The sequence below is a fragment of the Haplochromis burtoni genome, unplaced genomic scaffold (genome assembly GCF_018398535.1).
Source record: "Haplochromis burtoni strain Fernald_Lab_line unplaced genomic scaffold, NCSU_Asbu1 Contig_18, whole genome shotgun sequence".
In the NCBI taxonomy this organism is placed as follows: Eukaryota; Metazoa; Chordata; class Actinopteri; order Cichliformes; family Cichlidae; genus Haplochromis; species Haplochromis burtoni.
Genome location: NW_024582379.1, coordinates 1,341,118 through 1,357,969, shown reverse-complemented (window position 1 = coordinate 1,357,969; position 16,852 = coordinate 1,341,118). Strand labels below are relative to the sequence as shown.

Below are 16,852 nucleotides of genomic sequence, written 5' to 3'. Positions count from 1 at the left end.
AGAGCCTGGGAGGAATTAAAAAAAAAAAAGTGTAAAAGTGCCTCAAACAAGCCAAAAAAAAATTGCATTTGAGTCATTAGATGTTAACATGAGCCAGATGAAAATAAGATACTTTAAATCTGCTTGGGTCAAATCTCAAAAGGAAGAAGGATTTAAAATTTTTTAGACTATTGTCATCAACTACCACTTATCACCTGTGCGTCACCTTTGGAGGCTGTTAAAATTATAATGATTCATTATTGTTGCTGGAATGAGAGTTTAAAAGTGAACTGAGAGCATCTAGGATTTGAACTGCTGTCTGATTTTTATGGTGCACTATATCTTTAAGTTAAGTCTGGTTACATAACTGGCTTATTATTAAGTATTTTATTTTTGTTAGTCGAAGTGCACTCAAAAACTGTTATAACAGGCAGCAGGGGCATCAGATCTGTGCATAGTAGCAGCTAGGTGTGGGCTTTGCGTGTCCACCTCAGTGACCGGTGTGGCCTCAGCTGGCACACATCCGCACAACTTATTGCCGAGTCATCGGGACAGACACGCAGCCCGCGTCGGGACGGTGCGCTCCTGCTCTGCACCGTGTTTAAAGCCCCGCGGGCCGGACAAGTGATGTCGGCAGCAGTGAAAGACGAAACACCGAGACACCGCCGCAGGGCTGAAAGGATCCACGTTACCGTCACAAGTGTCACGGAGAGCAGAGACTTCATCGTTAGAGGAGACTGCACCGTCAGACAGGTCAGGGAAGCACAATCAGCCAGCTGGCCTCAGAGCCTTGTAATAACAGGCTGACAACGTCACTGAGACTTTTATTTTCATGCCATAATAGACTGAAATTAATGTTTTTGTTAATTTACGTGGCTAAAGAACTAAGAGGGCGGATTACTAAAGGTACTAATGTGGTATAGAAATTGGAATTGGACTCATGTGCAGCCCAGAGTGCTAATACAGATTTATTATGTGAAAAGTGACTCTGCACGTTTGAAGATTGTTTTGAATGGAATAACTGTGTGAAAAGAGGCAAAACATTTTTTTTTAAAGTATTTAGCACGAAGTTGAGTACTAGCTAAAGAGTGGCCCTGAATCCAGTAACAAAATATAATTCAAAGGCCACTAGTTACATCTGGACGCCCTTTAAGTTCGTGGTATAGATTCAACAAGGTGATGGAAGCAGTTATCAGCATCTTCACATGACATGAGAGCATCACATATGTTGGTGTACATCACAGGGGGTGGCTGTAGCTCAGGAGCTAGAGCACGCCATCTACTAATCAGAAGGTCGGTTGAGTCCCTTTATATCTGTGTGCTAAATATCCTGGAGATACTAACCCCAAGTTGGTTTCTGATGCATCTATCAGAGTGTAGATGTGTGTGCGTATGTTTGATAGAAACCAATGAAGTACAGTGCTGCTGTATGAATGGACGAATGAGGCATGTTGTACACAGGAACCAGTCCATTTATCATTTACATCCATGTTTGACATCCCAAAGGTGCTCCACTAGATTGAGGTCTGGTGACTGTGGAAGTCATTTGAGTACAGTGAACTCATTGTCATGTTCAGGACACCAGTGTAAGAGGATTTGAGTTTTGTGGCATGGCTCCTTATTGTGCTGTAAACAGCCATCAGAAGATGGATAAAGGGTCGCCTTGGGTCACAGTGACCACCAACTGTACTCAGGTAGGCTGTGGTGTTTACGTGAAGCTCAGTTGTACTAAGGTACCCAAAGTGTGCCAGTGAAATATCCTCCAAACCATTACTACACCACCACTGGCGAAACCTCCGATACAAGACAGGATGAATCAATAATTTCCTGTTCTTTACCCCAAATTCTGACTGTGTACCATTTGAATTTCACAGCAGAAACTGAGACTCTTCAGACCAGGCAGTGTTTTACCAATCTCATACTGTCCAGTTTTGCTGAATCATACTTTTAGTTTCCCATTCTTAACTGACAGGACTGAAACCTGCTGTGGTCTCCTGCTGCTGTAGCCCATCTTGTTCAAAGTGTGACGTGTTGTGTGTTCAGAGACGCTCTTCTGCATGCATGGTTGTAAAGAGGGGTTATTTGAGTTGTTGCGTTCCTTTCAGCTTGAAGAAGTCTGGCCATGCTCCTCTGACGTCTGACATCAAAAAGACATTGTCACCCAGATAATGACCACTCCTTGGATATTTTCTCTTTTTCAGATCATTCTCTGTAAACCCTAGAGACAATTATGTGCTAAAATCATAGGAAATCAGCAGTTTGTAAAGTGCTCAGATCACCATGTCTTTCTCAAACAACCATCGCCAGATCACCTTTCTTTCCTATCCTGATGCTCTCAACATCAGCAGCATGTTTGAACTTCAGCAGGTCATTTTAATCATGTTTTCTACTCTAAATGTTTGTGACTGGCTGATTAGATATTTGTGTTGAACTAGCAGCTGAATAGTTGTACCTAATGAAGTGGCCACTGATTGTATGTTATTATATGTATATGGGTGTATTCAGTGGGTTTACTGTTGTCACACAATTCAAAATCATATATTGGATTGTAGTTACTGGTTTGTTAATGTGTATATCACTTAAATCTTTCTGCCGGAGATGATTATATTACATGTACGCTTCATTTATAGTCAAACCGCATAATGTACCATGTATGGAATGCCAGGACTGCCAGAATTAATTAATTAAATACACTATTAAATAATTAATTCAATGTGTCAATAATTAATTAATTAAATATGTCATAAATATGTATTTAATTAATTATTGACACATTGAATTAATTATTTAATGGTGTATTTAATTAATTAATTCTGGCAGTCCTGGCATTCCATAACTATGTAGATTCCTATTTTAAAATCTTCAAAATAATAATTCACTGAATTCCTAAAATAAATGGTGTGAAGTGCAGAGTACAGTATTTGCTTCCAAAAGATAGTAAATTTAAGTAGAAAACAGCATAACATGAATCACTTAAAGTAGAAGTACACTGGAACTGTACTTAATTAAAGTCTTGAATAGTCATACTCTGCTACATTGAATTACTGTTTCTTTCACTGCCCTCATCTAACGGTTTTGGTGGAGAGACCCCAGGATGGAAGTTATATTGGCTGGTGCCACCCGAGGCCCCTGTCTGGATATGCCCCTGGTGTCTTTGCTGCTGATTTTTGAGCTGGTACAATGGGGGTTATCACCATTAAATACACCATTAAATAACAATGGGGGTTGTGTGTTTCTGTGTGTGCAGTTTAAATGGGGTCTGTCAGAGCACCTGGGAGCCTCAGCAGAGATGCTGGTCCTGATCCACTCCAGTCGAGTCCTCAAAGACTCTGAACCCTTGAGTCACCTTAAAGGACTAAATGGGTCGGTACGCCTCAGCATGATCCAAAGGTATGAACAACCTGCTCTGTTTATGGCATGGGTTCATGCCGTCGCTAGTAATAAACCAACATTTGGTATTAATAAAGATAAAGAAAATAAAGATATAGGTCCAGATTTACTAAAAGGGGCAAAATTGTGAGTCCAATCACCCAAATAGTGCTCATAGGCATTTTTACTCTTTGCTGTTTATTGTGCATATTCAGAGAATATTCCACATTTTTATTGGCTCTAGTTTTCAAAGTGCAACAATACAGAACTTTCACTTTTCTATTTGGCTTTTATAAAATGTCTGTGCAGAGAGCAGGGAATATAGAAATAATATATAATATAAATATATAAAAATATATAGCCTCATGAAAAACTACATTAAAACCCAGTAAAATAAAATATTAAAATAGAGCAAATAAAATATTAAATTTGTTAGAATTTAATGAGTGTCTTCCCAAAGCAAATCAAATAAATCTATGAAAAAGCCAAGGAAACTACTTATTACTTTGGAAGCTTGTGGAAGGTGAGATTTTAGAGTACAGGGAGAACATTACATATAAGTCACATTTTAGGTGGTATATATAAAGCACTGGTAGTGTCTCCCACTTTGTCCCACATCAACGTACATTTTGCTCCACATTTAATTTGATAGAATCTGATCACCCCACCATCACATGAAGTATTAAACAAAATATTATGTCTGCAAAGATTCTCAGTCAGAGATCTGCACACTCTGTCTGCTCTTTAAAATTAAAATTGTAGAAGTAATTTTAAGTAATAAGTAACTTCTGCCTTCAGGTTCCTTTGATATACAATCTATTTATACCAAACTTATGTAAAAAAACAACAACTGGGTATCTGTCTTAGGCCTCAGCATTCATCTGCTCCACCTCCCACTGACCCAGACCTCCACCCTGAACCGGATAACATCACACCTTCCCCTACTTCTCCTCTCTGCCTGGGTAAGATGTGCAGAACACGGGAACTCTTCTCGCCTTTAACTATTTTCATAAATCTAGTTTGTGGTTCTCATTTCTCCAGACTTCTCTGTTTGAGCTTCAGCTGCTGCTCTGTACTCAGCTCCTCAGTGAACTTATAATCTGTCATTCTGTTGATTCCACCTTGTTTCTGTAGTAGAAGGTCTGGACAGCCTTGTCCTTGAAGACAGCGGGACTAGCTTCTTCCCGGAGCTCCAGCGCCAGATGGAGAACAGATTGCTGGCTGACCCAGAAATGATGCATCGTCTCCTGGGCAGCCCCTTTGTGCAGAGCACCCTCTCCACCTCTAGCCCTCAACTTATCAGAAAGCTCATTCTGTCTAATCCCCAAATTCAGCAGCTCCTGCAAACAAACCCAGAAGTGGAAGATATGCTTAACGACAAAGATGTCATAACACAGGTGGGTATAGTGGATGTCAGAGCACTGTAACATCTGTACTAACATTAGAGTAGACACTTGCAAAAATGTTGTTATTTTAACCTTTCTAATTTCACTGCAGTATGAGTACAGTTGCTTCCTCCTTGCCTGATTTCTCCCTCCGATATTTTGAGTATGTTTTTGCACTTATCTCTCTTTCCAGTTGCTGGAGCTCATCAAGAACCCTGACATGATAGAAGAAATGATGAACAATGAGGACAAAGCTTTAGAAAATTTGCAGTCAGAGCAGGAAAATCCTGAAGTCATTACTGACCCAGAAGCAAAATTACAGGTGTGACTTTGAAAATGATGATTATTATTAGGTCAGGTTAAACTTATCTTGTATGCTTAACATGTTTTCTTTTTAATATCTGCTTTGCCTTTTACCAGAAGGTAGGAGCATCTGCATCGGTGACTACATCACCCAGAAATCACCACATACTGGAGGGTGAATCCAATCAGACGTTCTCTGGTCACTCGACAGATCCTCTCAGTGAACTGACTGCCACATCCAGAGCTAGGTCAAACTCTCAAAGCAGCATCACAGCAGGCATGAGCTTTATGCTTGAGGCATTCTTAGGTTATATGTTTTTAAATGTGTTAAATATTTTAAAGATATCATTGAACTGCTTTTTAAAATATTCTATTAATGGCTTCCTGCTTCAGGCATGCAGTCACTGCTAGAAGAGATCACTGCCAGTCCAGGTCTATTGGAGAACCTGCTGTCTGGGCCATACGTCAGCAGTCTTTTAAACTGCCTTAGCCAGAACCCTGACCTGGCTGCACAGGTGATGCATGGACACTTTAATTCTTAAATGTGCAGTATTTTCACTAGGCAACTGCAGGACAACATTTCCTTCTTCCTAAACAGCAGAGATGTCTTATATAGTTCATCCTGCTTTCATTTTTGCATTGTTGCAGATGCTTCTGAGCCACCCTTTGTTGGCTGGAAATCCTCAGCTGCAGCAGCAAATGAGAAAGCAGATCCCCGTCTTTCTGCAGCAGGTCTGCTTATTCCTCTAACTGTTAACCTGCTGTCTTTCAGCTGGATTAGATGTCTGCAATACATTAGGAACACCAATAATTTTCTTGTTCCTGGACAGATGCCATGGTTTTTCATAAAATCCATGTAGATATGATCATCTTTAGCAATGCATGAAAACGATTCCACTCTGACTCCGTTGCTCAGTGGGTATGATTAATAACTTTGCCATTATCAATAATGTGCAGATGCAGGCTCCAGAGCTGCTCTCGGCCATGTTGAACCCCAGAGCCATGGAGGCTCTGTTGCAGATCCAACAGGGCTTGCATACTCTGGCTGCAGAGGCTCCAGCTCTCATACCTGCGTGAGTAAAAACAACCTAAGGAGATCTATTGTGGTGGAAGAACTGTGTTTCAAAGACAGAGAAACCTTATCGCCAGTCTTGCCCGTCATGCAGGAATGCTCTCGGAAACACTGGAACAGGTATCGGTGCCGCTTCTGAGCATCCATCTGACTCCATTCCGAACAGCCAATCAGGAAGCGGCCAACAGGCTGCTTCAGCGACAGAGCAGCAGCAGCAGTTTGTACAGCAGATGCTACAGGCCCTGGCTAACACTAATAACGAGGTACTAGCTTATAAACTTTTTGTCTGTCTCCAACGTTGAGTCTCAATTTAAAATATCAGTAGTAAATAGCATTTTGACAGTAAATGAGAATTTCCCTTAGGCAGGCAAATGATACACACCTTTGATATTTAGTGATTCAGCACTTTTAAAAAACTACGCAGTATAAAGAGTGACTGACTGTTTGATATCAGCTTGCATTAACAGCTTCTGGTATGAATGTGGATATATTAGAGTACCACACTACATCTCATGGAGCCAAATGATGTCTAATTTGTTCAGTGGTTTAAACTATTTTACATTTTAACCTACTGAAGCAGGTCCAGCTTGGCCTCAGTGACTCAAATTCTAGTTAATCGTTAAAGTTTCAGAGTCAGTGCTTCTACTTGTGGATCCAACATTTACTTAGTGGGTTACAGCCCCGGTAGAGTCGCTGTTTTCTGGTGGGAAGGAAGGTGGCATTAGTCTTTCCCTTTCTTAGATACTGATGCTTTTTTCCTGCAGAACCACTAAACTCGGCTGAGTGCTGCCAGCATTCAGCTCTGGTGGTTATTGCCACAGAGCTTTTTGCTGCTTACTCCAGTGTGTGAGGGAGTGTGGTTCTGACAAACTTATTGACTTATTTCTCTTTTTTGCTTTAGATTTTATTGCAGTGCTCCTTTTTTATCCCCCGCAGCAGCGACTTGGCCATCTCTTTGAGTTCAATTATTCATAAAAACTTTTTTTCATGCCGCCTCCTCTCCTTTTCCTCCCCAAAACATTTACCTTTGTTTCCCACATCGCCTGGACTTTCTTCTGATTCATATCCAGATGTTTTTGCACCTGAAGGGAGACTCATACCCAAATACCCAGAAACAAAACTGGGTGTCTGGGTTAACAAAATCACTAAATCTGGGAAGGTTTATTAATTTTTTCCAATTTGTTTAAAAGGATTCACAATTAAATCGCTAATTATGATCTCATTTTGAATTCTTTCACACATTATTATAATAAGTAAGACTTTAAATAACTCTCGTGTCATGTTGTGTCAGGTCCATCACACAGAGAGAGAGTTCAAGGAGGAGCTGGAGCAGCTGAGCTCAATGGGCTTCAGAGATGGGAAGGCGAACCTTCAGGCCCTCATCAGCACAGGAGGAGATCTCACCACTGCTATACAACACCTGCTCAGTCTCTGACACGTATTCATCCGTGCACATATACACTGCAAAAGATAAAAACATAAGAGAATAAAAAGCCATACTTACTTGATGCACTTTCAAAAACTAACTTATATCACACACATAATGTTAAACTCTGTTTGTTGTCCTACACTTACACTTTAAACTTCAGTCAAACAAATTAAAGGTCTGAGGATGGTGAGCGCTGTATGCATTTATGATATTGAGGTATACAGGTACATGTAAAACTGACTGAGAAGTGAGACAACAGGAGGATTTTTACATCCTTATTGTCCTTGAAGTGTGAGTGTGTGGGTTAATATTAGAAACAAGAGAACACAATGCCTTTCACTGTCTTATATGCACCAGTCATGGTCTGTGTAGACTCAAAATTCCCCAAAAGTTGAGACACAATGTAAAATGTAAATAACACCAGAATACAATGATTTGCAAATCTATTAAACCCATATATTAATTTTAAAAAATGAAAAAAAAAAAAAAAAGTTCATTTCATATTTGATGCTATCATCCTTCCCAAAAAAGTTGGGTCAGGGCCATGTTTACCACTACGTAACATCCCCCTCTTCTTTAATCAGTCTGTAAAAATCTGGGAACCGAGGAAACCAGCTGCTGGACTTCTGGGAGAGAAATGTTGTGTTTCTTTGTTGTATTTTTCACAATCCTCCAAATCTTTCCAGTTGGTGAAACATCTGAAAGGCAGGCCAGTTCAGTACCCAGACTCTTCTACTGAGTCGTGCTGTTGTAATAGATACAGTCTGCATTAGCACTGTGTTGCTGAAATAGAAAAGCTGTCATCTGGATGGAGCATACGCGTCTCTAGAACCTCTACATACCTTTCAGTGTTGATGGTGAATTTTTAGATTTGCAAACTTCCTATTCCTACACACTGATGCACTCAAGTATCATCAGTCATTATTGAACTGAATGGCGATAACAAGCCAGATAGTTTTAGACAGTTTTCAGCGTCCGTATTTTCCAGAATTTCAAAAAAATTTTCTGTGGTCATTTTTGTGACCACAGAAAAAATTTCCACGTTGTCCATTTTAGACGAGCTTTGAGAAAATGGCATGGATCTGGATCACTGTTTACATGCGGCTTCTTTGTTGCATTTAACCTGCATGGTGAACTGTGTTCACAGACAATAATTACTGGAAGTGTTCCTGATCACATGCAGGGATTTCCAACACAGAATCATGTCTGTTTTTAATGCAGTCCAGATTTTTTAGAATTTTTTTTTTTTTGGATAATATTATGACAAAATATTCAAAATCTTTGCATTGTGGGAAAGTATCAGAATTATTCCACAAATTGTAAACTCACTTTTTTGGTGAATCACAGGCCACTTTTACTTCTGACAAACTCTGCCTCTCGAAGATGCTCTTTTTATACTCCATCACGTTACTGACCTGTTGCAGATGAACAAAATCAGGTGTAAAATGGGCATTCAATGTTTTGTTTTTCTTTACTAAAATGTACTTTTCTGGTCTTCTGTTGCCCCGTCCCAACTCTTTTAAGATGTGTTGCTGCCATCAAATTCAAAATGAGCTCATATTTTTCCAGAAATAGTGTGCGTTTATGAGATTTGCATATTATTGCATTCTGTTGTTATCTACATTTTACACAACAGCCCAACTTTTTTGGAACCAGGGTTTTTATAGACTGTAGACATAAAACAATGCAAGTTTGCAGAAATATTCACATTATATTGTTATTATTATCAGAATCGGAATACTTTATTGATCCCTAGGGGAAGTTATTTAATCTCTCTGCTGCCACACTTTAAAGCTCAGGCCTCTTCATGTTGCCACCTGGACAGTCTAATGAAAGCTTTTAGCACCCTGAGACAGTCAGATGTCCTGGATGCACGCAGAAAATTTGCACTCTCATTCTCAGCCAACAGACTGAGCCAGGAGTGCAATATGTTCCGTGATGTTCCCACTCTGTCTAGCTGCTACTGCGGCTTCTGCACCACAGGCTCTAAAGACCGTAAATAATTACAAAGTTTGTCTTCGAACGTAGACTCAGTTTCAAAAGACGTTCAAAGAAAGAAGATGACTTCATGCAAAGTCCAAACCTGCTTGGAGGTCAGTGTTTATCTTGAGGTTAGACGGGTACAGAAAGTGAGGTTTGCACAGCCAAGAGAAAAACACATCAGCCATGAAATGCCTGATGTGATGCTCTCCCTTAAGCTTGAGCTCTATGCTGCAGTATTTTTGCACCATAAGGAGCAGGCTCATTTATCTCCTTGTGGATTTCACGAGCAAACAACAGACTGAGCAACATCCTTTAGACGACTCGTGGCTCTGTTGTAAACAGAACTATTAAATGCTGTTATTTACTTTGAATTCAATTCTGTTGTTTCTCATTTATGTAAATACGTGCTATTTGTTGCTGAATTTATGAGGCTTTGTATAAGATGCGTTTCCTCCACGCCTCTGTGTTCAAATATAATGTTCTGCAGTTGTTCTGCAGTAGGGTCAAACAGCAGCATTAGTTTAGCAGGATTTTCTGTGGCTACAAATTGTTCTTTTTGGGTAATAATGTATTAAGAATAAGTATGATTAAGTATTTAATCCACAAAATTGTAGAAATGACACTCCTCAAAGCTTTTCTTTCTAATATCTAAACTTGCACTACCCCACTAGAAACACTAGGTGGCATTTAGAGTCTTTTAGTATGGCTTGTATGAAAATCAATTTGAATCTGAGATGTAGCAAAGTAGGTCAAAGTTAACTCATTGTTATTCTCATGTTATTGCCTACAGTATTAAAATGTAAGCCAGAAATCCACATCTGCATGCTCACCTCAGCAAGATATACAAACTGGGTCAAATGTGTTATTCCACTTACTGAAACTGTACAGAACTGAACAACATTAAAAGATGTCCTTAAACTGAGAGCGTTCCTCTGCTTTCCAGTCCTGCCTTTTGGGGGCTTACAGCTACCTGACACACGGGACACGTACTCTGTCATCAGATGGATGCGCTCTGCTTGACAACCTGCATGTGTTTGTCTGTTGCTGCCAGACTGGGGGGGGGGGTTAATCTCCAGCAAAGTGTGTGTGCGGCTGAATGTGTGAGATATGAGAGTAGCCGGGAGGGGGGGTTTCTGGATTAGAAGCTCCAAAAATATTCGGGTTGAGGTTTGTAGATGAGTCACAACACTAAAACAGCTCCACAAGTGCAGGTGTGAGAGAGTGTGTCTGAGTGTTTGGTCTGAACCTCACAGAGGGGAGCAGTGAAGTGTTCAGGTTACCGGTAAATCTCTTTAATGATTCGACTTTGTCGGTGTGAAGATTTCAATCTCAGAAGAAACTTGTTATCCTGAAAATGATAAAGAAACATTCTCAGCAGAGAAGACACTGTGCAGAGTTTTCTAGGGCTCTAAAACAAACAAAGATGCTTATGTGACCTGACTATCTTTGGGTTTGTTGAGGACAATCATCAGGACAAATAAAGAGCTTCCATGTGTTTATTCCAACTATTAAAAAGATCAGCATCACATCATTTATGATCAAACACTCGAAACGTCCAGAAGTCCAGGGTATGTGGAGAAGTAACAAAAAATGTCCAGATTGAAAAAGAAGGCAAAATTAGTAATGAAATACGTGTGTGTTTGTTTTTTTAGTTAAAGGATTCAACTAAAGGAGATTCGTCACATGTTATCACTATGAAAAGAAGAGAAACACAGAAAAACCTAAAAGCTGGTCACTTAACAAAAAACAATTAGCACCATCTTCCACTCCACACAAATCTATCTGGCCTTAATTAAGCACTCTGGTCTTAGCAGTACAGAAGGGCGGTACCTAAGGCAGGACACACCCCCACAGGCAGAAATCACAGCAGGCTGTAAAAACCTTTTATCTTCACCATGGCATATTCTTAAAAGATACCATCCTTAAATACGCACAAACCGGTTCAGTTTCAAAGCTTACACACAGACACACAATGCATTTATTAGAATGGCACCTAAATATTTAAATGTTTGCAACCAGCTAGAACTCTCGAAAATCACACATACTGTGTATTCCACTCTTCACTAAATAACTAATGAGCTCGTCAAGCCTGCCACACTCTGTGGTTTTACATCAACACTGAAACAGTGATTTATTTCTCATCCTCACTACAAACCAGACATTAATTAGCTATTCAAAAGGGACTAGAACAACAGTAAAGGCCACACACTCTGTGTTGTTCTACTTAGGCAAACTGCTGCTTTGAGCGAGGTGCTAAAATGTCACATGACAGTGTGATTACACTGATGTTCATCATCTTAGTCTGTCATGTTGACATGTTAATCATTTCTATCACAGCTTTGTAGGTATTTAGTTTTCAAGTATCTAAAAATATTAATTTTGTCCTAATAAAGGCATTAATCATACTTTTTATTACTCCCGAGGCCTTTAAATCTATTACAAAATTTACAGAGATGTTATATTTCTGTAAAATTATATAGATTTAAGTTTATATAAAAATGGGCTCCATGTTGTATTTAACTTATTCACCTTACATGCTAAAGATGCCCACAGGGACCCCAGAAGGAGACACCACACCAGCCTCGTGGAGTCACAACTTTCCAGTCTTTGTCCAAGCCTGGGTAACTAGGAGGGGAACATCAGGAAGTGCATCTGTGACAATATAATAATCGAACATGTGGATTCATCTACTGCTCAACTGTTTTCAAGATATTCAAGGGAAAGAGGGAAAAAAAACAAACATCTGATGTCCACTGTCAAGCTCGTGTGCCAGTCCATCGAGTAGATGCTGGATGTTTTCAAATAAGTGGAAACTGTGACTTCCTGGTTGCTGTGGAGAGCCACACAGGGAATCACCAAAGTCATTCAAATGTAATCCTGCAGGATCCTGAATATTTGCTGGAATATCAATGTTACAGCTGCTAAGGATCCCATGTGGTCTGTTGTGGTGGTCAAGGCTACGCTGGTAGCCCTGACCTGTGGTCGATTAAGTGCCTTTCAACCTCCACAGCCATATCATCGATGCCCCTCTGGATGTCCAGTGTCAACACATTCTCCTCATCAGACGGAGCCTCTAAAGTATCAAACTGGGAACGCAGCATGTCGGCTTTCATATAGTGACCCCTCCGGGCCACCATCCTCTGGTAAATGAATTCATAGTCACCACGAAGGAAAAGAAAAAAGACATCAGGAGAAGCCGGAGGGAAGATTTCTTGGTCTGTCTCCGAAGGGGAAGTGAGGGCTTTGGAGCCATGGAGGAGGATCCGTCTGTACTGGTGCTTCAGTGCAGAGCACACCAGGAGAGCATCAGAGCCTGAACTCCTCTCTCTGTGACAGGAAGACATGAACATATGTACAAAGTTGCTGAGGGCAGGAATGAATAACTACTGAACTTCAGACTGGAAAAAAATAAGCTTAAAGTAAACTTTAGTCTCAACAACTAAAGAGAAAAAGATTGACGCAAGGACGAGCGGATGGAGAAAAATAAGTGCATCTGAGTGTGGAAGAGTTAAGCAGGACTCTTTGATGTTGCCGCTGACGTTTTTAGAAAATGACGACACACTTTTTGCTTCTCCCTCACCTCTTTTCCTCACTTAATCTGTCTTTACTCCCCAAACTGTTTTTCCTGGCTCTCTGGTTTTCATCTCAATTTTCACGACCATCGTTGACATTTTTTCTCTCTCGACAATTTCATGCCTGCACATTCTCACCTCGCTCCTCTGCTCTTCAGCTCTACCTCTAAACCCATCATCTTCTCCTTTATGTCATAAAAAATACCTGTTTTCATGAAACGTGTGTGTGTGTGCAGTTGGCTTACAGCAGATATTAGGGTAAATTGCCACAAAACACTGGTGGCCATCAGTTTTACCCCCTCAGTCACAAGATTTTTAGAAAACTTGACCTCTGACCTTGACTGTGAGGTCGAGGTCAAAATCCTGCCGCCTCGCCCTCCCTTTTGTAACCTTTGATGTGATGACAACACCCCCCACATCAACCTTTAAAAGGCTGATGGGTTAAAAAAAAGCCAATGTTGTGTCCTTTGAAATGATAGAACTTATGTATTTGTAGAGATTGGTTAGCGCTCACCTCTGAATGACTTCGTGTAGTTTGAGAAGCCACGGCAATCTGTCCTGCAGAGACAAAGAAATGCAAACACTAAACACAAAAACGGATTTTTGTTGTGCACAGCTTAGTTTAAGATTGTGTATTTAACTCCTTTAAATAGTTTTCCAGCTGGTGTGTATATATATATATATATATATATATATATATATATGGCTAAAAGAAAAGTCACCACATGGATTTAACTACACAAATAACTAAGAGCCTTCCGCTGGGTAATTACTGTGGTGAATATCGTGTTTCGGCTGGCAACAAATGATTTAACACAAACTAACGACGTGAGCAGCTCCTCATTTGTTAAAGAAACATTTTGAAAGACATTGTGGAAAAAAAGGGTCAAATTATTGACTTGTATCAAGCAAATTGTAAAATACTCGTGGCCTTAAGAAAACCACATATCAGTGACGCTAATTGGGGAAAAAGAGCTCTGATATTCCTGGAGGCAAAACAAAAAGGTCATGTGGTCTGAGGAGTCCAGATCTACTCTGTAATGAGTGGAAAGAAAACGGTAAAGGGTAAGAAGAGAAGAGGATGAAGTGCTGCAGTCATTAACCCCACTCCCTACCACACGAGCCTGTTATGAAGTGGGGTTGCTACAGCTGGTCAGGTCTAAGGTTCAGCAACATTATGTGCCCAAAAATGAGGTCAGCTGACTACCTGAACCTACTTAACGATCAGGTTTTTCCATTAATTAATATTTTCATCCCTATTGGCAGGGGCATATTCCAAGATGACAATACCAGGATTCATCGGGCTCAAATTATGAAAGTGACTATGGAAGCGTCAGACATCTTTTTAACTCAGTGACTGGACACCACAGGGTCCACCTTTAAAGCCCACAGAGAATCTTTGAATTATGCTGGAAAAGACTTGAAATCTTGTCTGTTTCCTTCAAAAAGACATTTGATGACCTTCCCTGTACTCTCATTTACAAGTTAGAACACTTTGGTATCCGTCAATGAAGATGTGATTTAATGACTATTACAATAACTTCTGGGTAACAGTTTTCAGCAGATTAAACCCAGAGAAGGTACTTCTCTCACTTTTGACAATCAAACATGTGGTTCAACCTATGCAAGCTCCTCAGGAACACAGAGGCTGCACAGATCTGACTCACTCCCTTGCATGCAGGTTTCTGAGCGCGCTCATGTCCTGTTTGGTTACGCCAACCTCAACCTGCCAACTCTAATAGTAGCATGAAAGACACATTTTGCCAGAGCCTGACAGTAATCCTGTATTTACATTTCTGCTCCACTCCTCGCACATCATTTATTCTCAAACTGCCAACTGTTGACAATTTTTAAAATATGCCAAAGGGTTGGACGGAGCACGTCCCTGGGTAATTCTCCTCGCTGTTCAAAGCAGACCTCTGAGTGGGAGGTTATCATCTGCCACCAAACACCGCTACCGGTGAACTGCTGCCAAATGCTGGCGGGGGCTCCTCTGCCTGTAAGCCTGTATACTCGACTTTGGCAGGAAGCCAGACAATTGTTTGGAGGGCTCCCTTTATTTAAAAAGTCAGCATGGACGGGGAGGAGATGAGCCCTGAACAAACAGATAATAAATGACTGAACTGAATTTCAGGACTGACGGTTGTTATGAAAAGTTCAGCATCGCTCCCTGCTGCTTTCACTGTCTGCACGACTGAAGCTCCCTCCGGCTACTTGTGGATTTTGTGCATTTCTGCAAGTCAAACAGAGTTATTTAGTCCTGACAGAAGAGAGACTGAACGCCATAAATGATTGACATGTAAGTGAAGCAGACAGAATGCACACACACACTCAAACACACCTGGGCTGACCTGATCTGTAAGCGCTTCACCGCGAGACATCTTCTCGATGTTCTCCCGTGGGTGGAAGTCATCCCCTTCGTACAGGGGCCAACCCAGCTGATGGGTAAACACACATGGACAGAAGAGTATTAGGCACACAAGGAACCAAGAGGGAGGTGTGTGTGTGTGTGTGTGTGTGTGTGTGTGTGTGTGTGTGTGTGTGTGTGTGTGTGTGTGTGTGTGTGTGTAGGGAGGTTGTTGGTTAGAGTTGAGGCTACTTACCTTTTCAGATAGGAAGATCCCAAAGGTGCTTCTATATTTAAAATAAATAAATAAAGAGTATCAAGGACAAAACTGGTTTAGCAACATTTGAGAAATGTTGCAATAAAACAACTGTCAGCATCCTTTAATATCATAAAAATATGATATTATTATTAACTAACTGTGAAAAGATTCACTTTTTTTGGACCTTCTCTTTTAGCTGTGAGAATTTTCTACTTCTTTTTTGTGCTGTTTTCACTGTCTTAAGACATTGTTTTTATGTCTTTATTTGGTGTGTTAACCACATTGAGTTTACATGTAATAAAATGTGTAATATAAATAAAATTGCCATTGTCTGTCAATATAATCTCTATTAAACAGGGTATCGTTATATACTGATGGTTATAATGGTACAGAAACAGCTCATTTACTTTTGTTTCACAAAACTTATGCATGAAATACATGAACATACTGTGTACATACTTTCCACAACCCGAGACTCCCATTATGATGTAGATCATCCTGGTTGTGGTTCTTCATGCACTATATTTAAAGCAGGTTTTTCCTGAAAAGGATTAAACAAGAAAAAGGAAATAAATATATCTGATTGTAAGATTTTAGAGCTTTAAAGTTTAAATCAATATGAATAAATTATTGTAAAAATACATCATTAGAAGTGAAAAGCACCCACTGAACATTTTACTTAAGTCAAATTAATAATGACAATCGTGAGAACTAACTGGCCATTTTATTAGGCACACGTGTTCAACTGCTTGTTTACACAAATATCTAATTAGCCAATAACACAGCAGTAACTAAGTACATCAGATGTGGTCAACCTGCCGAAGTTCAAACGGAGCATCACAAAGGGAGATGAAGGTGATTTGAATGATTTTGAATGTGGCATGCTAGTTGGTATCACGTGGGCTGGTCTGAGTTTTTCAGAACCTGCTGATCTGCTGGGATTTTCTCACACAGGCATCTCAAAGGTTTACAGAGACTGGTCTAAAAAAGAGAAAATATCTCATATGCGTCAGTTCTTTGGGATGGTACACAGTCAGAAATCTGGGGTAAACAACATGAAATTCTTGATCCATCCTGTCTTGTATCAGAGCTTTAGCTAGAGATGGAGTGGAAATGGTGTGGGGGATATTTCACTGGCACACTTTGGGCCCCTT

General features: G+C 40.2%; 2 protein-coding genes across 7 annotated transcripts in view; one reads left to right on the top strand and one right to left on the bottom strand.

Moving 5' to 3' along the window:
• Nucleotides 1–41: 41 nt before the first annotated feature.
• LOC102296745 (ubiquilin-1) lies at nt 42–10,433 on the top strand. Its single transcript, XM_042218345.1, is given in 11 exon segments — nt 42–732; nt 3,227–3,369; nt 4,216–4,310; nt 4,483–4,745; nt 4,927–5,055; nt 5,154–5,427; nt 5,430–5,551; nt 5,685–5,768; nt 5,994–6,109; nt 6,203–6,371; nt 7,400–10,433. Coding segments are annotated over 11 exon segments (1,665 nt in total). The 5' UTR covers nt 42–606; the 3' UTR covers nt 7,544–10,433.
• Nucleotides 10,434–10,565: 132 nt separating this feature from the next.
• The window catches only part of LOC102294311 (IDNK gluconokinase), a 7,283-nt gene continuing 996 nt past the window's right edge, over nt 10,566–16,852 (bottom strand). Inside the window, exons 2-7 of one of the 6 annotated variants that reach the window (XM_042218342.1) lie at nt 16,514–16,679; nt 16,158–16,239; nt 15,696–15,726; nt 15,444–15,530; nt 13,607–13,650; nt 10,567–12,847 (exon numbers count right to left, since the gene is read on the bottom strand). In XM_042218342.1, the coding sequence (XP_042074276.1) occupies nt 12,478–12,847; nt 13,607–13,650; nt 15,444–15,530; nt 15,696–15,726; nt 16,158–16,195 (570 nt within the window). In that variant the 5' untranslated portion in view covers nt 16,196–16,239; nt 16,514–16,679 and the 3' untranslated portion in view covers nt 10,567–12,477. Of the gene's footprint in view, nt 12,848–13,606; nt 13,651–15,433; nt 15,531–15,695; nt 15,727–16,157; nt 16,240–16,497; nt 16,847–16,852 lie in introns of those variants that run through there. The other 5 variants (XM_042218343.1, XM_005916159.2, XM_005916162.2 and 2 more) reach the window with 5 other exon arrangements.